Genomic DNA, 21585 nt, shown 5'->3' with positions numbered 1-21585 from the left:
CCATCACTGGAGCAAGCAAGCCTCATGTTCGTTTCAGCTGCGTACCTGCTGGCCCCCATCTTGGTTGGCAGTTAATTTGCATATCTTGTTGATTAGCCATAGGGAAGGGTAGCGAAGTTATGGTTAATTACCATGTTTCTCTATTATTAGATAGGATTTTAGCATCTATGTTCATGAGGTATATTGGCCTATAAATTTTTTTTTCTTTGTGGTGTCTCTATCTGGTTTTGGAATTAGGATAACGCTGGCTTCATAGAATCAGCGTGGGAGTCTTCCCTCTTCTTTAACTTTTTGGAATAGTTTGAGAAGAATTGGTATTAGTTCTTAAATGTTTGGAAAAATTTACCTGTGAAGTCCAGGACTTTTTAAATTACTGTTTTGATTTTTTAAAGTTGTAGTTGTATTATTCATATTTCATAATTCTTCTTGAGTCAATTTTGGAAGTTTGTATGTTTCTATGGATTTATCCATTTCACCCAGATTGTCCAATTTATTGGCATATAGTTGTTCATAATATTTTTTTTCTTACAATCTCTTGCATTTTTGTGGTATCCGTTGTTACTTCTCCTCTTTCATTTCTGATTTATTTATTTGGGTCCTCTTTTTTTCTTAATGAGTCTGGTTAAGAGTTTGTCAGTTTTGTTTATCTTTTCAAAGAATCAGTTGTTATCTCACTTTTTGCTTGTTTTATTTAAAACCATCAAGGCCGTGGAAAAATTAGACTTAAAATTTGTGTTTTGGAGTTATTCCTTTTTCTGCATGAGTGTATCTTGATTCGCATGGGGGAGATGAGTGCCTGAATTCTCTTACTTATGCGAAGGTCAATTACAGCATATAGAATGAACCCAGATGTAGCAGGTTGATAAGTCTAAGTTTCAAGATAATTCTAAGGGATTGTTGAGTCAGGCAAGATCCAGAAAATTTGGGGCCAAGTTGATTGCTGTTGCTTGACGGGGAAGAAGAGAGACATGGAAATGCACAGTCCAGTTGTGGCTGTGAAGATATGGCTTTGGGAGCCCTGCATGCTCCGTGCTAACTCTGTGTTGTTTGGGTATTTTCAATATGTGCAGTGGGTAGCTTTCAGGGGATGGTCACCCCGTGATAGAAGATCTGGCACCCTCTGATGACTTTTCCCCTTTCACTGTTCTTGGGACTTCTCTGGGAGGCTCTAATTCAAAAGAAGCTTTTACTTTGAAGCTTCAAGAGTCATTTTACTCTATAAATTATATGTGGAGTGAAAGGCTTATTTACTCTTAGCTCCATTAAACCTCTCAACTTTTTCTTGCTGGTAAAATTTATGTGCATGGAAGAAAGATTATTTTTATTTGTGGTTTTGTATTATAAGTTTTTATTTATGCTCATTCAACAAATATACACTAAACACTCACTAGATGCCAGGGTACATGAGCAAACTGCCTGTTAGAGCTGTGTAAAGTCATGGTTCCCAAAGGATCAGAGCTTTGCGCTTCTGGTCCTGGGTGGAACCACGGACACAGGGAGTGCTGATAGACATGTTCTTGTCATGACCGAAGCCCTTCCGGATACGGTTCTTTGAGGAGCTCCTTTGGCCGAGGCTTTCCTGGTTGAATCTCTAAGTACAGCAGCACAAGCCAAGGCCTCCTTTTGAGTTATATAACCTGGAGGGGGCAGGAAGGGAAGTGAGAGAAACTCTAAGGTCAACAATTTCACAAAACAAATAAGCAAACAACACTGCAAATATTAACAGATTCACAAAACGATATATGCACCCCTAAGTTCAGTGCAGCATTATTCACAGTGGCTAAGACTTGGAAACAGCCAAAGTGCCATGCGATAGAAGACTAGATAAAGAAGATGTACTATATATACACAATGGAGTACTACTCAACCATAAGAAAGGATGAAATAGCATCATTTACAACAACATGGATGGACCTTGAGAACATTATGTGAAATGAAATGTCAGACAGAACTAAGCTAAGTACTATATGATTTCACTCATGTGTGGAATATAAAACTGAAACTTATGAACACAAACAGCAGTGTGGTGGTTGGCAGAGGGACGGGGTTGGGGAAGAAGGGGTCCTAATATGAGACAACAGGAGAAGATTTGACTTTGGGTGGTGGGCATATGGCCCCATGTACAGATTTTGTAAATTAGTGATCCACACAAGAAACCTATGTGTTCATGATGACTAATGTCACCCCAATAAAATTTAATTAAAAACAAAAACACTAACCTTTTTCAGATGTACCATTGTTGAATATGTTCTCCCATACAATGAGTTTTCTTTTCATTTTGTTGATGGTTTCTTTTGCTATGTAGAAGCTTTTAATTTTGATGTAGTCCCAATTTTTTTTTCCCTTTGTTTCCCTTGCCCTAGAAGGCGTATTAGTGTAAAAACTGCTACATGAGATGTCTGAGATTTTACCAACTATGTTTTCTACTAGGATTTTTGAAGTTGCACAACTTACATTTAAGTCTTTTATCCATTTTGAGTTTATTCTTGGGTACGGTGTAAGTTAGTGGTCTAGTTTCTTTTTTCTTTCTTTCTTTTTTTTTTTTTTTTTTTTTTTTGCAGGTACCTGTCTAATTTTTCCAAAACCATTTTTGAAGAAATTATCTATTCTCCATTGTATGCTCTTGCCTCCTTGGTCAAATATTAATTGACTGTATTGGTGTGAGTTAATTTCTGGGGTCTCTGATTTATATGCCTGTTCTTTTGCCAATACCAGGCTGCTTTGATTATAATGCCTTTGTAGTATAACTTGATATCTGGTATTGTGATCCCTCCAACTTTGTTTTTCTTTCTCAAGAATGCAGAGGCTATTTAGTGTCCTTTTTGGTTCAATACAAATTTTGGGGATATTTGTTCTGGATCTGTGAAATATGCTACCAGTATTTTAATAGGGATTACACTGAATCTGTAGATTACTTTGGGTAGTACCCATATTTTAACAATGTTAAAAATTCATTCTGCAAACCACCCACACAATCATCTGGCTAAGACCACTTTTAATAATGCTTTTAAAATATTTTAATGTAGATGGAAATTTTAAAAATCTGGAGTAGCAATGCTTATATTGAACAAAATAAACTTTAAAACAGGTTATATAAGAGACAAGGAAGGTCACTATGTAATGATAGAAGTTGAAATCCAACAAGACAATACAATCTTGTAAACATTTATGCACCCAACATATGAGCACCTAAACATATAAAGCAAATCTTGATGGACATAAAAGGAGAAATCAATGGTCATAGTAAAAAATGTTAGCAATCTGATATCAATGGATAGATCTTCCAGAAAAAAAACCAACAAGGAAACAGTGGCCTTAACAGTCACACTAGATCAGATGGATTGAATAGATATCTTCAGAGCATTTCACCCCAAGGCAGCAGAATATACATACATTCTTTTCAAGTGCACATGGAGCATATTATACGATAGACCACATGTTAGGACACAAAAAAGTCTCAATACATTTAAAAAGATTGAAATCATATCAAGCATCTTCTCTGACCATAGTGGTATGAAACTAAAAATCAATCACAGGAAAAAAACAAACACACACACACACACACAAAAACCACACCTGAAAAACACACGAAGACATGGGGGCTAAATAACATGTTACTAAACAATGAACAGATTAACCATGAGATTAAGGAAGAATATCTTTTGATTTTGAAACAAATAAAATTGAGAACACAACAACCCAAAATCTATGGGTCACAGCAAAAGTATTTTTAAGAGGGGCATTCTTAGCAATATGGGCCTACCTGAACAAGAAAAATCTCAAAAAATATATAACTTTACACTTAAAGGAACTAGAGAAAGAACAACTAACAAAGTCCAAAGTGAGTAGAAGAGACAAATTTATAAAGACCAGAGAAGAAATAAACAAAATTGAGAAAAAAACAACTTTAAAGATCAAGGGAACCAAGAGCTGGTTCTTTGAAAGGTAAGATTGACACACCTTTAACCAGACTCATGAAGAAAAAAAGAGAGGACCCAAATAAATAAATAAATAAATAAATAAATAAATAAATAAATCAGAAATGAAAGAGGAGAAGTAACAACTGATTCCACGGGGATTGTAAGAAAATATTACGAATAACTATATGCCAACAAATTGGACAATTTGGATAAACTGGTGAAATTCCTAGAAACATACAAACTTCTAAAACTGACTCAGGAAGAATCAGAAAATCTGAATTAGCCAGTGACAACTAAAAAAATCAAGGAGTAATATAAAACAAACAAACTCTTAAAACAAAAGTCCTGGGCTGAATGGTTTCACAGATAAATTTTCCCAAATATTCAAGAAGAAATAACATCTATTCTTCTCAAACTATTCCAAAAAGTTCAAAAAGAAGGAAAACTCCCAAGCTGATTCAATGAAGCCAGTGTTATCCTAATTCCAAAACCAGATAAAGACACTACAAAGAAAAATATTATATAGGCCAATATATCTCATGAACATAGATGCTAAAATCCTCAACAAAATATTAACAAACCAGATCCAGCTATACATCAAAATGATTAGACACCATGATCAAGTGGGATTTATTCTGGAGAGTCAAGTTTGGTACAATATCCACAGATCAATAATGTGATATGCTACATAAACAAAATGAAGGATAAAAATAACTTGATCACATCAATAGATGCAGAAAAACATTTTATAAAATCCAGTACCCATCTGTGATAAAAACTCTCATCAAAGTGGGAAGAGAGGGAACATACCTCAACATAATAAAGGCCACATATGACAAACACACAGCTAATATCATACTCAACCGGTAAAACTAAAAGCATTTCACTTACGAATGGGGAAAAAACAGGATGTCTGCTTTCACCATTCTTATTCAACATAGAAGTCATAGCCACAGCTCTCAGCAAGTAGAAGAAATCACAGGCACTCAAATTGGAATGGAAGAAGTAAAACTCTCATTATTTGCAGAAGACATGATACTCTATATAGAGAACCTTAAAGATTCTACCTAAAAATGACTAGAGTTCATAAATGAATTCAGTAAAGTAGCAGAATACAAAATAAATATCCAGAAATCAGTTCCATTTGTATACACCACTAATGAGCTATCAAAAAGGGAAACAAAGAAAATAACTCCATTTACAATTGCATCAAAGAAATACCTAGGAATAAATTTAACCAAGGACGTAAAACACTTGTAATGAAGAATAAAATTGAAGAAAATATAAGTAAGTGGAAGCATATACCATTACATGAATAAAAAGAATTAACATAATTAAAATGTTCATACTACCCAAAACAATCTATAGATTCAATACAATTCCTATCAAGATACCAATGACATATATCACAGAACTGGATAAGAAATTCCAAAAATGTATATGGAACCACAAAAGAAAAAAACGAATAGCCACAGCAACCTGAAGAAAAAAAAAGAACAAAGTTGGAGGAATTATGCCACCTGATATGACTATACTACAATGCCATCTTAATCAAACAGCATGGTACTGGCTTGAAATCAGACATATAGATCAACAGAACAGAATAGAGTGCCTAGAAATAAACCCAAACCTTTATGGTCAATTAACCTTTGAAAAAGGAAGCAAGAACATACAATGGGGTAAAGACAGTTTATTCAATAATTGGTGTTGGGAAATTGGACAGATACATGCAAAAGAAATGAAACTAGACCACCTTCCTTCACCACACACCAGAATCAACTCAAAATGGATTAAATACTTAAATATAAGACTAGAAATTATAAAAATTCCTAGAAGAAAAGAATAGGCAGAAAAATCTTGTATATTTCTCATAGCATTATTTTTCCAGCATATCTCCTTGAGTAAGAGAAACAAAAATAAAAATAAATTAATGGGACTATATCACTTTTGCACAGCAGAGGAAAGCATCTACAGCATGAAAAGACTACCCACTAAAGGGGAGAACATACTCAACAATGATACATCTGATAAGGGGTTAATATCCCCCCACCACAAAAAAAACAATTTTAAAAATTGGCAAAGGACCTAAATAGACACTTCTCTAAGGAGGACATACAGATGGCCAATAGACATATGAAAAGTTGCTCAAGTCATTATCATCATACAAATGCAAATTAAAACGGAAATGAGATTACCTCACATATGTCAGAATGGCTATCATCAATAAATAAACAAAAATTGTTGGTGAGGATGTGGAGAAAAGGGAACCCTCAGACACTGTTGGTGAGAATGCAGAATGGTGCAGCTACTGTGGAAAGCAGCATGGAGTTACATTAAAACTTGAACTGCCTTGTTACAGAAAAACCAGACAAGAACCAAACTCTGTGAGTTTGGAGTTACACTTTATTCACCGCGGTGGGCATAGGGAAGTGAATCCAAATTCAAAGCAAAGCTACCAGAAGAACTTCCCTTTTTATGGAAGAGCCAGCCCTTTGTGTGCTTACTGGCGGCGGCCTTGAAAACTACACAGTTCTATCCAATTAAAAAATGCACCTGTCATGGCATTGGGTGTATCCAGTCTCTGGCCTACAAGGTCAGACAGCTAAGTTTATCTCCCCCATTATTCAAGCAGGCTAGAAAGCAAAGTTATTATTATTTTTTTTTTCAGAATAAGAAGCCATCCAAAGAATAGCAGAGAATTCCAAACAGTAGTTTTACAGAATAGGGGTTTTCCTTCACAGCCTTATGACCCAGTGATTCCATTTTTCAGAATATATCTAAAGAAACCCAAAACACTAATATGAAAAAATATATGCATCCCTGTGTTCATTGCAGTGTTATTTACAATAGCCAAGTTTTGCAAACAGCCCAGGTGTCCATCAAGACTACTTGTTGGTAAAAAAGAAGGAAATCTTGCCCTTTGCAACATCATGGATGGACCTGGAGAGTATTATGCTAAGTGAAATAAGCCAGTCAGAGAAAACAAATACCATATGATTTCATTTATATGGAATCTAATGAATAAAACAAACAAACATACAAACAAACAAAATAGAGACTCATAGATACAGAAAACAGACTTATAGCTGTCAGAAAGGAGGGTGGTTTGGGGTCTGGGTGAAAAAGTTGGAGTTAAATGAAAGACAAACAAACAAACAAAACCTCATAGACACAGACAACAGTGTGGTGACTACCACAGGGAAAGGTGGTTGTGGGAGGTATGAGAGGATAAAGTGGGGATAAATGGTAATGGAAAAAGACATGCCTTCGAGTGGTGAACACACACTACAATATACAGATGATGTATATAAATTTTTTAACCAATGTAACCCAAACATTTTTCGATAAAAAATAAAACAAAATAAAATAACTAAATGATAATGCTTTTTAAAAATGCAGATTTCTAGTTCTACTCCAAAGACCTTTCAAATCAGAAACTGAGAAAGTTAGACCTGAAATTTTGCATTTTATTAACACACAGAGGTGAAGTTTACATGCAGCAAACTTTGAATATTCTGCCTCTCTGGTTCACTGGCTTTTAAGTAGTTTTACTATGCAAACAAAATTACTAGATGATGTTTCAGCAATGCTTCTAACAATCATTGGGACCAGCTGAATCCTGGCTCTTCCATTTATTAGTTACATTACCCGGGTCAAATTTTTTAACTTATCTATGTCTCAATATTCTCTTCTGTAAAATGTGGGTAATAAAGGCATCTACCATGTAAACATGTTTAAGTTTTAAACAAGGTAATACATGCAAAGTGCTTAGAATAGTAGTTTGTACATAGGAAGTCCTAAAAACAGATAGCTACTCTTACTGTTTTTGTTATTAAATCACTTGGGGGAAAAAAAATCATCTTTTTCTTTTGTGCAAATATAGAAACAACAGTATAACTAGATGTGCTAATGCCAAGTGAGTAGTTTTGTTACAGGCACCCCAAACACCAGGAAAGGTGTTATGGGACAGGCCCCTGAATTGAAGGGAGAGAGCTGTCCCCTCCTGGGTTCTTGTCTTCTGGTATGAGTTCAAATGAGTGACTCCAGATTAATTGTGTTACAGTGAATTTATTAAGAAAGTAAAGCAAGCAAATTTATTAAAGAAGTAAGGCAAGCATAACTATCATCTGGCATGAAGCACAGATGGATTCTCTGCTATCTGAGGAATGAGTGTGGTGGGGAAGGGAGGTGTCTGCCTCATATACTTTTCTCTCTATAGATTTTAAATTTCCTCTGCTAGATATCCAGGTATAGGTTAACTCTGAAGGTCTCTTTCCCATTTACTTTGTTATGGTTTTCCCAGGATGTATGAGAAGCACTTGGTAATTAAATCCTCTGAGACTGCTGGCTTCTCTGTTTAAACAGTGAGATGAGATAAGACTGTATTCTTTCTTCCTCTTGGCTTTTAGTTAGTTTCAGAGTGATTTAAGCTATGTATTCTCTAGGTGCATTAAGATTCCTCTTCCCCTTCCCCCTCTCCTTCCCACTCCTTTCTTAAGTCTTTTAGTTAGTGAGGAGGGGTGTTTAGCCATTTGCTCTCAAGTGTCCTTGGTTGGGGAAGATAATGGCTTGTTATTTACAAGCTACCTGCAAGCCCCCCAAACTGTTGGGCCTTTTGTAATTTTCTTGTCTCAGTTTCCCTCTTCCACTTGCTTAAGAATTTTCTTAGCTTCTCACTATCCTGTAACCTTTTAGAATAAACAAACAAACAAACAAAACTCTATGGGAGTTAGGAGAAGATGTAATAGAGGGGAGCTGAAGACAAAATATTTTTGAGAAGAAAAGAGATTTAACAGCAATTACACCTTTCTGTAAGTTGTTGTTTATGATCTATAAGGTCTTTCACAACCATTATTTCACTTGTGCTTATGAAATCCCATGAGGTTCATAGAAGAGGAGAGACAGTGGAGCAGAGGGACGACAATGCATGAGTTTTGTAGGTGATCGTCCTAACTGACATGCGCTCGCTGGGTTATCTTGATCAAGTTTTGTAACCTGCGGAGCTACAGTTTCCCACAACTGTTAAGTGGGAAGAAAATGAGAAAGTACATGTAGAGCTCCAAGCACAATATCTGGAACATGGTAAATTCTCAACAATATAAATATTCCTGTTTTGAGTAAACCAAGTCTCTGAATTTATGCAACCAGCAAGGGGCTGAGCTGTGGTTTAAGCCTAGCCAGTGGTCAGCAAACTCGTTAGTCAACAGAGCCAAGTATCAACAGTACGATGATTGAAATTTCTTTTGAGAACCAAATTTTTTTAAACTTAAACTATATAGGTAGGTACATTGTTATTAACTTAATTAGGGTACTCCTAAGGCTTAGGAAGAGCCACATTCACGGGGCCAAAGAGCCGTGTGTGGCTCGCGAGCCACAGTTTGCTGATCAGGGCTAGACCATCCGCCTGAGGCTATGGCTGTTTCTACTAGATCAAGTTCCTATAAATGTCAGAGAACTATCATCTTATAATAATCCATCCTCTTTAATCCCTCTTAATTTACCCAGAGAAACTTGCTTTCTATTGTCAGGTATAACTTTTTGTAAACCATATTGGTAAAATAGCTCGCTGGAAGACAACGTTCTACTTGAAATTTTTTCAGGAAACTTGACTTCTGGCTGCAGTGTACTAGTCCCTTCTTGAGGTGCGTGGTGCAGGTCAAGCAGTTAAACTCACCAAGCAGCTGCTGGTGCTGAAGGGTGTGAATATAGCGGGTCTTCAGGGCCTCCCACTGGGGCCTGGAGTTGTAAATCTTCATGATGCTGTAAAAGTAGCGCTGCTGCCCTCGGGTCAGGTCCTATTAAAGCACAGCAGGTGATTTTGATGAGTTGGTGGAGTTTATAGAATTAAGAGTTGATGTATGCAAAGCTGACTTTCCTTCAAATAAGATGCCCCTCTCTCTCTTTCTCTCACTCTCACCATATATATAAAACAATTGGAAAAATAGCAATTGGGTAGTTTCATTCCTTAGTTTAATTAAACAATCTTCCACTGGCCTGTGTAAAGATGAAATGCCTAAGTAAGATTCTAGTAAGTAGGTCAAAATGTTGGGCTGAGGAAGTTCCAAGGATTTTTTTTAGTTTGGACTCATTTATTACAGTCCTGTTTGAGGAAGGTAGGCTGTGAGAATCTACACAGGTCCTGAAGTATGCCAGGCCTCTGGATGGGTAAAAGGAGAACTTTCCCCTGAGAGTTGTCAGTGAGCAGGGGAAATAAGCAGATGAAGAGATGGGCAATGTGACAAGGGTTCAACAGGAAAAAAAAACAAAACTCTGCCTGCAGCAGTCAAGGAAACTTTCTAAATGAGATGATTGACATATCTAGTCTTCAGGGTGAGCAGGAAGTCCTCAAAGGGACCAGAATCCTGGTTCTAAAAGTCATCACCATCACCTGGTACTTGTTAGAAATGCAGGTTCTCAGGCCCCACCCCAGACCTATAGATTCAGAAATTCTGGGGGTGGGGCCCAGCACTCTGACTTTAACAAGTCCTCTGAGTAATTTTGATACATGCACACTAATATTTGAGAACCTCTGACTAGACAGGGGTGGGCAAACGTTTTGACTCGAGGGCCACAATGGGTTCTTAAACTGGACCGGAGGGCCGGAACAAAAGCATGGATGGAGTGTTTGTGTGAACTAACATAAATTGAAAGTAAACATCATTACATAAAAGGGTACGGTCTTTTTTTTTTTTTTTTTTAGTTTTATTCATTTCAAATGGGCCGATCCAGCCTGCGGGTCGTAGTTTGCCCACGGCTGGACTAGAAGAAAATGAAGGGCTAATTAGAAGGAGGGCGTGGTACAATTTTTCTTATAGGACACAATATATCTGGATATGCTGGGAAGCAGACTTTTTCTTTACTTCAATTAGAACATGGAGTCTGAGCTGGAAAAGGCTGTAGAGTTAGGCAGGGGAAGATCATGGAAAACTTTTATGCTTCATTATTACCTTTAAAAAAAATGAGGAAACATTGAAGGTCTTATTTAAGGCAGTGGCTCTCAACAGAAGTAATTTTGACCCTCAAGAGACATTTGGCAATGTCCAGAAATTTTTGGGTTGTCACAAATGGTGAGAGGGAGGAGAGATGCTACTGGCATTCATTGACTAGAGGCCAGGGATGCTGCTGAACATCCTAAGTGCATGAGACAGCCTCCAGCTCTTATGACAAAAAATTATCCAACCCAAAATGTCACACCTTAAGCTGATCAGATTTGCATTTTAGAAAGCTCATTCTGGCCCTGCTGTGGAGAATAAGTTTAAAGGAGGCCAGACCATTGGCATGGAGACCATTAAGAAGGCTGCCACATATACTAGGGAGGAACAAAATAGGCCTGGGCATCAATTACTATGATACACAGAATATTTCTTACATGCTTATTACATGCAGATTGGAAAACTGAGATAGAGGCATCAACATTCTAGAAAAATCAAGGTAAAATAAGTTCACCGAGACCAAAAAAATTCAAAACAGTGACAGAATTTTAAAAACTAGTTGATAATGCTGTAATAAATCCAAACTTAAGATAATTATTTATAAAAATAAAGTGACTTTTATCTATTAGAAATTTTTTTTTTTTTTTTTTTTTTTTTTTTTTTTTTTTTTTATTGCTTTAAGTATTACAAAGGGTATTACATATGTGTCCATTTTATCACCCCGCCCTAGACAGTCCCCTAGCCTCCCCTATCCCCCAGTGTCTTATGTCCATTGGTTATGCTTATATGCATGCATACAAGTCCTTTAGTTGATCTCTTACCCCCCTACCTCCTGCCCCCCAACCCTCCCCGGCCTTCCCGCTGCAGTTTGACAATCTGTTTGAGGCATCTCTGCCTCTGTATCTATTATTGTTCAAAAGTTTATAATGGTCTCTATTATCCATGAATGAGTGAGATCATGTGGTATTTTTCCTTCATTGACTGGCTTATTTCACTTAGCATAATGCTCTCCAGTTCCATCCATGACGTTGCAAATGGTAAGAGTTCCTTTCTTTTTACAGCAGCATAGTATTCCATCGTGTAGATGTACCACAGTTTTCTAATCCATTCATCTACTGATGGGCACTTAGGCTGTTTCCAGATCTTAGCTATGGTGAATTGTGCTGCTATGAACATAGGGGTGCATATATCCTTTCTGATTCGTGTTTCTGGTTTCTTGGGATATAATCCTAGAAGTGGGATCACAGGGTCAAATGGGAGTTCCATTTTCAGTTTTTTAAGGAAACTCCATACTGTCTTCCATAGTGGCTGCACCAGTCTGCATTCCCACCAGCAGTGCACAAGTGATCCTTTTTCTCCACATCCTCTCCAGCACTTGTCGTTTGTTGATTTGTTGATGATAGCCAGTCTGACAGGTGTGAGATGATACCTCATTGTTGTTTTGATTTGCATCTCTCGGATGATTAGTGACTTTGAGCATGTTTTCATATGTCTCTTGGCTTTCTGAATGTCCTCTTTTGAAAGGTGTCTATTTAGGTCCTTTGCCCACTTTTTGATTGGATTGTTTATCTTCCTTTTGTTGAGTTGTATGAGTTCCCTATAAATTTTGGAGATTAGGCCCTTATCAGATATGACATTGGCAAATATGTTTTCCCACACAGTGGGTTTTCTTGTTGTTTTGTTGATGGTTTCTTTTGCTGTGCAGAAGCTTTTTATTTTGATGAAGTCCCATTTGTTTATTTTCTCTTTAGTTTCAAGTGCCCTAGGAGCTGTGTCAGTGAAGAAATTGCTTCGGCATATGTCTGAGATTTTGTTGCCTTTGGATTCTTCTAGAATTTTTATGGTTTCCTGTCGTACATTTAAGTCCTTTATCCATTTTGAGTTTATCTTTGTGTATGGTGTAAGTTGGTGGTCTAGTTTCATTTTCTTGCATATATCTGTCCAATTTTCCCAACACCATTTATTGAAGAGACTATCTTGGCTCCATTGTATGTTCTTGCCTCCTTTGTCAAATATTAATTGAGCATATTGGTTCGGGCCGATTTCTGGGCTCTCTATTCTATTCCATTGATCTATATGCCTATTCTTGTGCCAGTACCAGGCAGTTTTGAGAACAGTGGCTTTGTAATACAACTTGATATCTGGTATTGAGATCCCACCTACTTTGTTCTTTTTCAGGATTGCTGCAGCTATTCGGGGTCTTTTTTTATTCCAGATGAATTTTTGGAGAGTTCGTTCTAGATCTCTGAAGTATGCCGTTGGTATTTTAATGGGAAGTGCGTTGAATTTATAGATTGCTTTGGGTAGTATGGACATTTTAATGATGTTGATTCTACCAATCCAGGAACACGGTATGTTCTTCCATCTGTTTATGTCTTCCTCTATATCTTTTTTCAACGTCCTGTAGTTTTCTGAGTAGAGGTCTTTTACCTCTTTAGTTAAGTTGATTCCTAGGTAGCTTAATTTTTTTGGTGCAATGGTAAAAGGGATTGCTTTTATAATCTCTCTTTCTGAAAGTTCACTACTGGTGTATAGAAATGCCTCAGATTTCTTGGGGTTAATTTTGTATCCTGCTACATTGCCAAATTCATGTATTAAGTCTAGTAGCTTTTGGATGGAGTCTCTGGGGTTTTGTATGTATAATATCATGTCGTCTGCAAATAAGGACAGTTTTACTTCCTCTTTTCCAATTTGGATGCCTTTTATTTCTTCTTCTTGCCGAATTGCAATGGCTAACACTTCCAGTACTATGTTGAACAGGAGTGGTGAGAGGGGGCATCCCTGTCTTGTTCCTGTTCTTAGGGGAAATGGTGTTAGTTTTTGCCCATTGAGTATGATGTTGGCTGTGGGCCTGTCATATATGGCTTTTATTATGTTGAGGTATGATCCTTCTACTCCCACCTTGCTGAGAGTTTTTATCAAAAATGGGTGTTGAATTTTGTCAAATGCTTTTTCTGCATCAATTGATATGACCATGTGGTTTTTTTCTTTCAGTTTGTTTATGTGATGTATCACGTTGATTGATTTGCGGATATTGTACCATCCTTGCATCCCTGGGATAAATCCTACTTGGTCATGGTGTATGATCTTTCTGATGTACTGCTGGATCCGATTTGCTAAGATTTTGTTGAGGATTTTGGCATCTATGTTCATGAGGGATATTGGCCTGTAGTTCTCTTTCATTGTGTTGTCTTTGCCTGGTTTTGGTATTAGGGTGATGCTGGCTTCATAGAATGAGCTTGGAAGTGTTCCTTCCTCTTGAATTTTTTGTAGTAGTCTGAGGAGGATAGGTTTTAGTTCTTCCTTGAATGTTTGGTAAAACTCCCCTGTGAAGCCGTCTGGTCCTGGGCTTTTGTTTGATGGAAGCTTTTTGATGACTGCTTCAATTTCTTCCATAGTTATTGGCCTGTTGAGATTTTTAGATTCTTCCTGATTGAGTTTTGGAATGTTGTATTTTTCTAGGAATTTGTCCATTTCCTCCAGGTTGTCTAGATTGTTGGAGTAGAGCTGTCCATAGTAGTTTTTAATGATCATTTGTATTTCTGTGGGGTCTGTTGTTATTTCGCCTCTATCGTTTCTGATTTTGTTTATTTGGGTCCTCTCTCTTTGCTTCTTGGTGAGTCTGGCTAGAGGTTTGTCAATCTTGTTTATCCTTTCAAAGAACCAGCTCTTGGTTTCATTGATTTTCTGTATTGTTTTTTTGGTCTCTATGTCATTTATTTCTGCTCTAATCTTTATTATTTCCTTCCTTCTGCTCACTCTGGGGTTTTCTTGTTGCTCTCTTTCTAATTCTTTGAGTTGTAGAGTTAGATGATTTACTACCATGTTTTCTTGTTTTTTGAGATAGGCCTGTAGAGCTATAAACTTCCCTCTCAAGACTGCTTTCATTGTGTCCCATAGGTTTTGGATTGTTGTGTTTTCATTGTCATTAGTTTCCAGGATGTTTTTAATTTCTTCTTTGATCTCATTGGTAACCCAATCAATATTTAATAGCATGCTATTCAGCTTCCAGGTGTTTGAGTATTTTTGGTTGTTTTTATTGTAGTTTATTTCTAATATTATGCCATCGTGGTCTGTGAAGATGCTTTTTATGATTTCAATCTTCTTGAATTTGGGGATACTTTGCTTGTGACCCAATATATGGTCTATTTTTGAATATGTCTTATGAGCATTTGAGTAGAATGTATATTCCCTGGCTTTGGGGTGGAGTGTTCTGAAGATGTCTATTAAGTCCATCTGATCTAGTGAGTCATTTAGGATTGCTGTATCTTTGCTGATTGTTTGTCTAGAGGGCTTATCCAGTGCTGTCAGTGGTGTATTAAAGTCCCCTACTATGATTGTATTGTTGTCGATCTCTCCTTTGATATCTTCCAGGAGTTTTTTTATGAATTTGGGTGCTCCTGCATTGGGTGCATATATGTTTACCAGAGTTATATCTTCTTGTTGTATTGATCCCTTTAGTATTATGAAATGGCCTTCCTTATCTCTTGTTATGGCCTTCACTTTGAGGTCTATTTTGTCCGATATAAGTATTGCTACCCCAGCTTTCTTTTCCTTTCCATTTGCCTGAAAGATATTTTTCCATCCTTTCACTTTCAGTCTGTGTGAGTCCCTTCTAATGAGGTGGGTTTCTTGTAGACAGCAGATGTATGGGTCATGTTTTTTTATCCATTCAGCCACTCGATGTCTTTTGTTTGGAGCATTTAGTCCGTTTACGTTTAAAGTTATTATTGAAAGGTACTTGTTTGTAGCCATTTCTGTTTTTGTGTGTGTGGCTGTTTTCTTTCTGAGCTTTTTATTATTTTTATACCAGTCCCTTTAGCATTCCTTGCATTGCTGGCTTGGTGGTGATAAACTCCCTTAGCCTTTTTTTGTCTGTGAAGCTTCTTATTTCCCCTTCAAGTTTGAATGATAGCCTTGCTGGATAGAGTATTCTTGGATTCAGTCCTTTGCTTTGCATCACTTTGTAAATTTCTGTCCATTCTTTTCTGGCCTGATGTGTTTCTGTTGAGAAATCATTTGACAATCTAATGGGCGATCCCTTGTATGTAACTTTCCGTCTCTCTCTTGCAGCCTGTAAGATTCTCTCTTTGTCCTGAACATTTGCCATGGTAATTATGATGTGTCTTGGTGTGGGTCTTTTCGGGTTCACCTTGTTTGGGACTCTCTGGGCTTGTGTGACTTTTTTCTTCCCCACCTCAGGGAAGTTTTCTGATATTATTTCTTCTAATAGGTTTTCTAATCCTTGTTCATCCTTCTGTTGTTCTGGTACCCCTATTATTCGTATGTTGTTTCGTTTCATGTTGTCCCAAAGCTCCCTTAGGCTCTCCTCCTGTGTTTTAATTTTTTTCTCCAATTGCAGTACATTTTGGGTGTGTTTTGCTTCCTTGTCTTCTAATTCACTAATTCGGTCCTCCGCTTCTCCTAGTCTACTGTTGATACTTTCAATGGAGTTTTTCATTGCAGCTATATCACTCTTCATTTCTTCTTGGGTCTTACTTAAGTTGTTGATTTTTTCATCTGTTTCTTCTAGCTTCTTCCATATGTTATCGATTTTTTCATCTGTTTCTTCTTGCTTCTTGCAGAGGATGTCGATTTTTTCCTCCATCCGGTTTATGCACTCTAGGACCCTTATTCTGAATTCTTTGTCTGTCATGTTGCATGCCTCTGTATTACTTAGCTGCTTTTCTGGAGAGCCCTCCTTCTCTTTCCTTTGGGGGTTTCTTTGTCTACCCATGTTTGATCTCACTGACATATCTAGACGTTGAGTCGTTCAGTGGTTGCTCCCTTGGTGGCAGTGACTCCTTGGTCTGTGGTTGCTCTTCGGGCGGTTGCGGTAGCAGCTGCTCTTCAGTTGGCAGCAGCTCCTCTGGTGTGTGCTGTTCACAGCTGAGGTGGCTCTTCTGGCTGGTGGGGCGAGGCTTCACATACAGCTGCTGTTCCTCAGCAGAGGGTGTGGTGCTCTGGAGGTTGCTGTAGCTTCGATCTGCTGCGTTGATTTAAAGGCACAAAATACAACACAACAAGGCACCACGTACCCGGCAGTATACACAAATATATTCACGATATTAATAACCCCAAATAAAGGTGACCACCCGAATTAAGAGAATTAGGGGATAAGGAGGATGGAAGGGAAAAAGATAAAAGAGAAAAAAGAAAAGAAAAGTAGGGACCAAAAAAAAAAAAAAAGAGTGCAAAAATGAAATTGGGAAAAAGGAGGGGGGAAAAAAGCAAGAAAAGACAAGACAAGAAAAAAGAAAGAAAAAAAAAAAAAGGAGAAAAAAGAAAAAAAAAGAAAATAAAAGAGCGAAAAGAGAGAATGAAGTGGAAGAGGGGAAGAGACTTATAATATGAGGAGAATACTCCTATAGAACCGCCATTAATCCCAACAGATTCCAGCAACAGCTCCCTGGAGATGAATGCAAACTAGAAACAACCAATAATATTACGATGAAAATAGAATGGAGAACACTAATCCCAAAATAAAATAAAGAGAAAATAAAATGACACTTTAAAAAATGGTAAAATGGTAGCAGTAATAATACTGGTTAAAAATAAGAAGGTAGTAGTTAAAAGGGTAAAATGAGGTGATGGAAAAGAAGAAAAAAAAAAAAAAGAAAGAAAAGAAAAAAGAAGAAGAAAAAAATTGGTTTCTTAGTTAAAAGGTGAAAAAAGAAAAAAAAAAAAAAAAAAAAAAAAAAAAAGACTTGCAGTAGTGAAGGTCCCTCGGTTCTTCTATTCTTCAGTGTGGCTCGCCTTAGACCTGCCAGGTATTCAGGAGAGTGTTGAGTTCCCCTGCGATACACTGTTCCTCTGTGTTGTAAACCACAGTCCTTATTTTAAAGCAGGCCGCATTTCTTTCCCAGACTGCCTTATTTTGTGTTTAGCAAAGAGTCAGTTTGTGGGTCAGCCTCTGGGTGGCAGTGTTCTGGGGTTGGCCTCTGAGGCTATAGGGCCTCTCTGTCCAGTGGAAGTTCACTGCCCAGAGCTGGCTGCGTAATAGTTAGTTACCGGCGCTGTGTTGTTGCTGGGATTGAAAATCCCTCTATAGGCCAGACCCTGTTAACTCCCAGGGATTGATCAGATTATTTTAATCCTTGATCTCCTACAGGGTGGAATCTGGGTGTGGCTGTGCTCCTTGCCTGGGGGCTGGGGGGAGGAGTCTCACTCTCCGGAGAGAATGTCTGCCCCAGACCTGGGCTCGGGGGTGTCTCAGCACTCAATTCGCTGCCACCTCTCCCGGCCCCCCCTCTCTCTTCAGTCTCTCCCCAGATTCCACTCCTCCGCACACTCTCCCTCTCTTCAGCACAGGTGAGTGTCTGTATCCGAAATGTCCCATGAACAGGATTCAGTGAAAACAATCAAACAAACGCCGGCCGCGGAAACGGGGAAGGCTTGGTTTCTGTAAGCTTCTTCTCTTACCGGGACTGCATGGTCTGGTCAGCTCTTCAGGCTGCCCCCTTTAGGCTCAGTCCTCTGTGATCACAGCACTGAGCTCTCAATTCCCCCGGCGGCGCCAGGAATCCCGCGGTTCTCCTTTCCCCCGTCAGGGGCTGTGCCTGTCCCAAGGGACGCGGCTGCCGCGCGGTCTCCCTCCGACTCTCTGGGTTCAGAGGTCTGGCAAACTTTCCTGCCCAAATCCCTGGTTTTTTTACCTTTCCTGGGGAGTTCTGCTCTTCACGGCTGCAAACCGTCTCACCAGCTGAGCAATTTCGCCAATTCGGTGTGGGTGTTACTAGTTTCAGCTGCTGACTCCATTTGCTCCGGGACACGACCTGGGACGCGTCTGCCTATATCGCCGCCATCTTCCCCCTCCTCCTATCTATTAGAAATTTTATATGGGGTTGAAATATTTGTTAGAAAATTTGTATGCAGTCAGTTTTGTTTTGTTTCAGGTCCAGAGTGAAAGTAGCAAAACCAAGTACTTCACAATTTGAGACTTCATTTCAACTTTACAGTTTCTAAATTAGGTGTTTTACAAGATAATATATTTGAAGAAGAAAATGGATTCCTAATTTAGCCTTTTTAAATGATTGACAACAATATAAGATGAAAAACCCAAGCCAATTTCAAGAGCAAACTCCAAAATGCAATGAAAGTTTCCATTATATAAAGATAAAACCTTGAAAGTTATGGTTTTATTTAATGAGATGAAAAAGTCTACTTATTTTTCTTACTAGAACTATCAACTTCAAAATAAGAAGTAACAGTAACTTTCTAATATTCTTAGCCAGTTGCTTAATCCTCCTTAAGAAGATGGCAGAGAACTGAAATGTTTACCAAGAGTATTTATGAGAATGGCTTTAACTAATTTTGAAAGGAACTAACATGGCTTTCTAGCTAGGAGCAAGAGTGTAGTCAATCAGCAAGTTTTCCATTACTGGATGGGTGTAGGGTTAGATTTCCATACTCATTTATTCTCTCACATGCACTCTCAACATGCTCTGAAGGCCTACATTGGGCTCAATGTTCTCCTAAATCAGTGATGGCGAGCCTTTTGAGCATTTTGAAAAACCCTAACTTAACTCTGGTGCCGTGTCACATATAGAAATTTTTTGATATTTGCAACCATAAAAAACAAAGATGTATATTTTTGATATTTATTTTATTTATTTAAATGCCATTTAAAAAAGAAAAATCAACCAAAATAATGAGTTCGCGTGTCACCTCTGACACGCGTGTCATAGGTTCGCTGTCACTGTCCTAACTGCTAGGTAAACAAAGACATGGAAATTCCTCAGGCCTTGAAAAAGATACAGACAAGGTCTAGTCATCTGTGAATAACATGCTGTACCTTCATTAATGAAGTGTCAAAGGCAGAGGGAGGGACTCGAATGCAAGGAATCTGTGGCACTTTCTGAAGCTTTTGCTGTCTTTTCCATTTTTCTCCCATTCTTTATCCTGTAACTCCAAGGAACAACAAAGCATAGCATAAAACTGCACTTGTTTAACCAATTTTGAGAATATACCTAAGTAAATAAGTAAGCAATTAAATAAATAAAAAAAAAATATTATGTATTTCAAAGGATAAGAAATTTTCTCACATGTTTCAAAGTAAGGGACCTCATCAGTCTGCTTTAGTTCCGTGCTTTTCCCTATTCTCATTTTTTTATATATATGTGTATATATATATATATATATATATATATATTTTTTTTTTTTTTTTAATTGACTTTTTGAGAGAGAGGAAAGGAGAGAGAGAGAAATATTGATTTGTTGTTCCACTTATTTATGCATTATTTGGTTGATTTTGGTATGTGCCCTGACCAGGGATCAGGGATCAAATGCACAAAATTAGCATATTGGGATGATGCTCTAACCAATTGAACTACATTCTCATACCTTTTTTTATGGGAGGACTAATTCAGAGCCCTATGTTTCTCTGCTTAACTATGTTTGAAGCAAGTGGGTTGTAGAGCCATACCATGTCAGAGTAGTTACTTCTTGAAATTTTCAAATAATATTTTCTCTGATTCTAAAATTAATGAATATTATTATGGAAAATTCATAAATAATTAAAATTTGAAGAAAATAACATCATCCATAATCTAACTGTTCATAACTACTGTTGGCATTTGATATCCTTTTATGAATTTTTCTGGGTACATTGTGTGATTTTAGAAAAGGGAGATCATACCCTATGTGTTATGACTTTCCCAGCTCCTTAATTATCCTTTAAAATATGATTCTTAGCCCGGCCAGTGTGGCTCAGTGGTTGAGCATCAACCTATGAACCAGGAGGTCACACTTTGATTCCTGGTCAGAGCACATGCCCAGGTTGTGGGCTTAGTCCCCAGTAGGGGGCATGTAGGAAGCAGCAGATCGATGATTCTTCTCATCGATATTTCTATCTCTCTCCGTCTCTGAAATCAATAAAAATATAGTTTAAAAAATAAAAATCAATAAAATATGGTTTTTAGTGGTAGTATAGTATACCTTTATATCATTCTCCATTTCTTAAAGATTTAGATTTGCAATTTTATAGCATCACTAGAGGCCCAGTGTATGAAATTCATGCATGGGGGGGTCCCCTCAGCTCAGCCTGCACCCTCTCCAATCCGGGACTGCTGGCTCCTAACCGCTCACCTGCCTGCCTGCCTGATCACCCCTAACTGCCCCCCTTGCCAGCCTGATCACCGCTAACTGCCTCTGCCTACCGGCCTGATCACCCAGAACTGCCCCTCTGCCAGTCTGATCACCTCTAACTGCCCCCCCACCCCCGCCGGCCTGGTCACCCCTAACTGTCCCTCTGCCAACCTGGTTGCCCCTCACTGGACCCCCTTCTGGCCTGGTCACCCCTAACTGCCCCCCTTGCTGACCTGGTCTCCCCTACTGCCCTCCCCTGCTGGCCTGATTGCCTCTAACTGTTCCCCCTGCTGGCCTGGCTTCCCCCAACTACCCACCTGCTGGCCTGATCACCCCTAACTGCCCCTCCTGCCAGCCTGGTTGTCCCCAACTGCCCCCTACTGTTGGCCTGGTTGCCCCTAACTGCCACCCCCTGCCAGCCTGGTCACCCCTTCCTACCCCCCTCCAGCCTAGTCACCTCCAACTTCACCCCCCCCACTTGCCTGGTAGCCCCCCCCTGCCACCCCCTGAAGGCTTGGTTGTCCCTCACTGCCCACCCCTGCTGGCCTGGTCACCCCCAACTGCCCCCCCATGCCAGCCTGGTTGCCCCTCACTGCCCCCTCTGCCGGCCTGGTCACCCCACGCGGCCTGCTGTTTGGTCGTTGTGT

At 38.6% G+C, this 21585-nt stretch overlaps 1 protein-coding gene across 1 annotated transcript; it reads right to left on the bottom strand.

Annotated features, from left to right (window-relative positions):
• Positions 1-1452: 1452 nt before the first annotated feature.
• FAM216B (family with sequence similarity 216 member B) lies at positions 1453-19745 on the bottom strand (the record flags this gene model as incomplete). The annotated part of the gene is made up of 3 exons (XM_081081655.1): positions 1453-1637; positions 9595-9715; positions 19647-19745. The coding sequence occupies 3 exons, from the start codon at positions 19743-19745 to the stop codon at positions 1453-1455; spliced, it is 405 nt and encodes a 134-aa protein (XP_080937781.1).
• Positions 19746-21585: the final 1840 nt, after the last annotated feature.

Source organism: Myotis nattereri (genome assembly GCF_964212035.1).
Source record: "Myotis nattereri genome assembly, chromosome: 2".
Lineage (NCBI taxonomy): Eukaryota > Metazoa > Chordata > Mammalia > Chiroptera > Vespertilionidae > Myotis > Myotis nattereri.
This window is presented reverse-complemented; position numbering and strand designations above follow the sequence as displayed.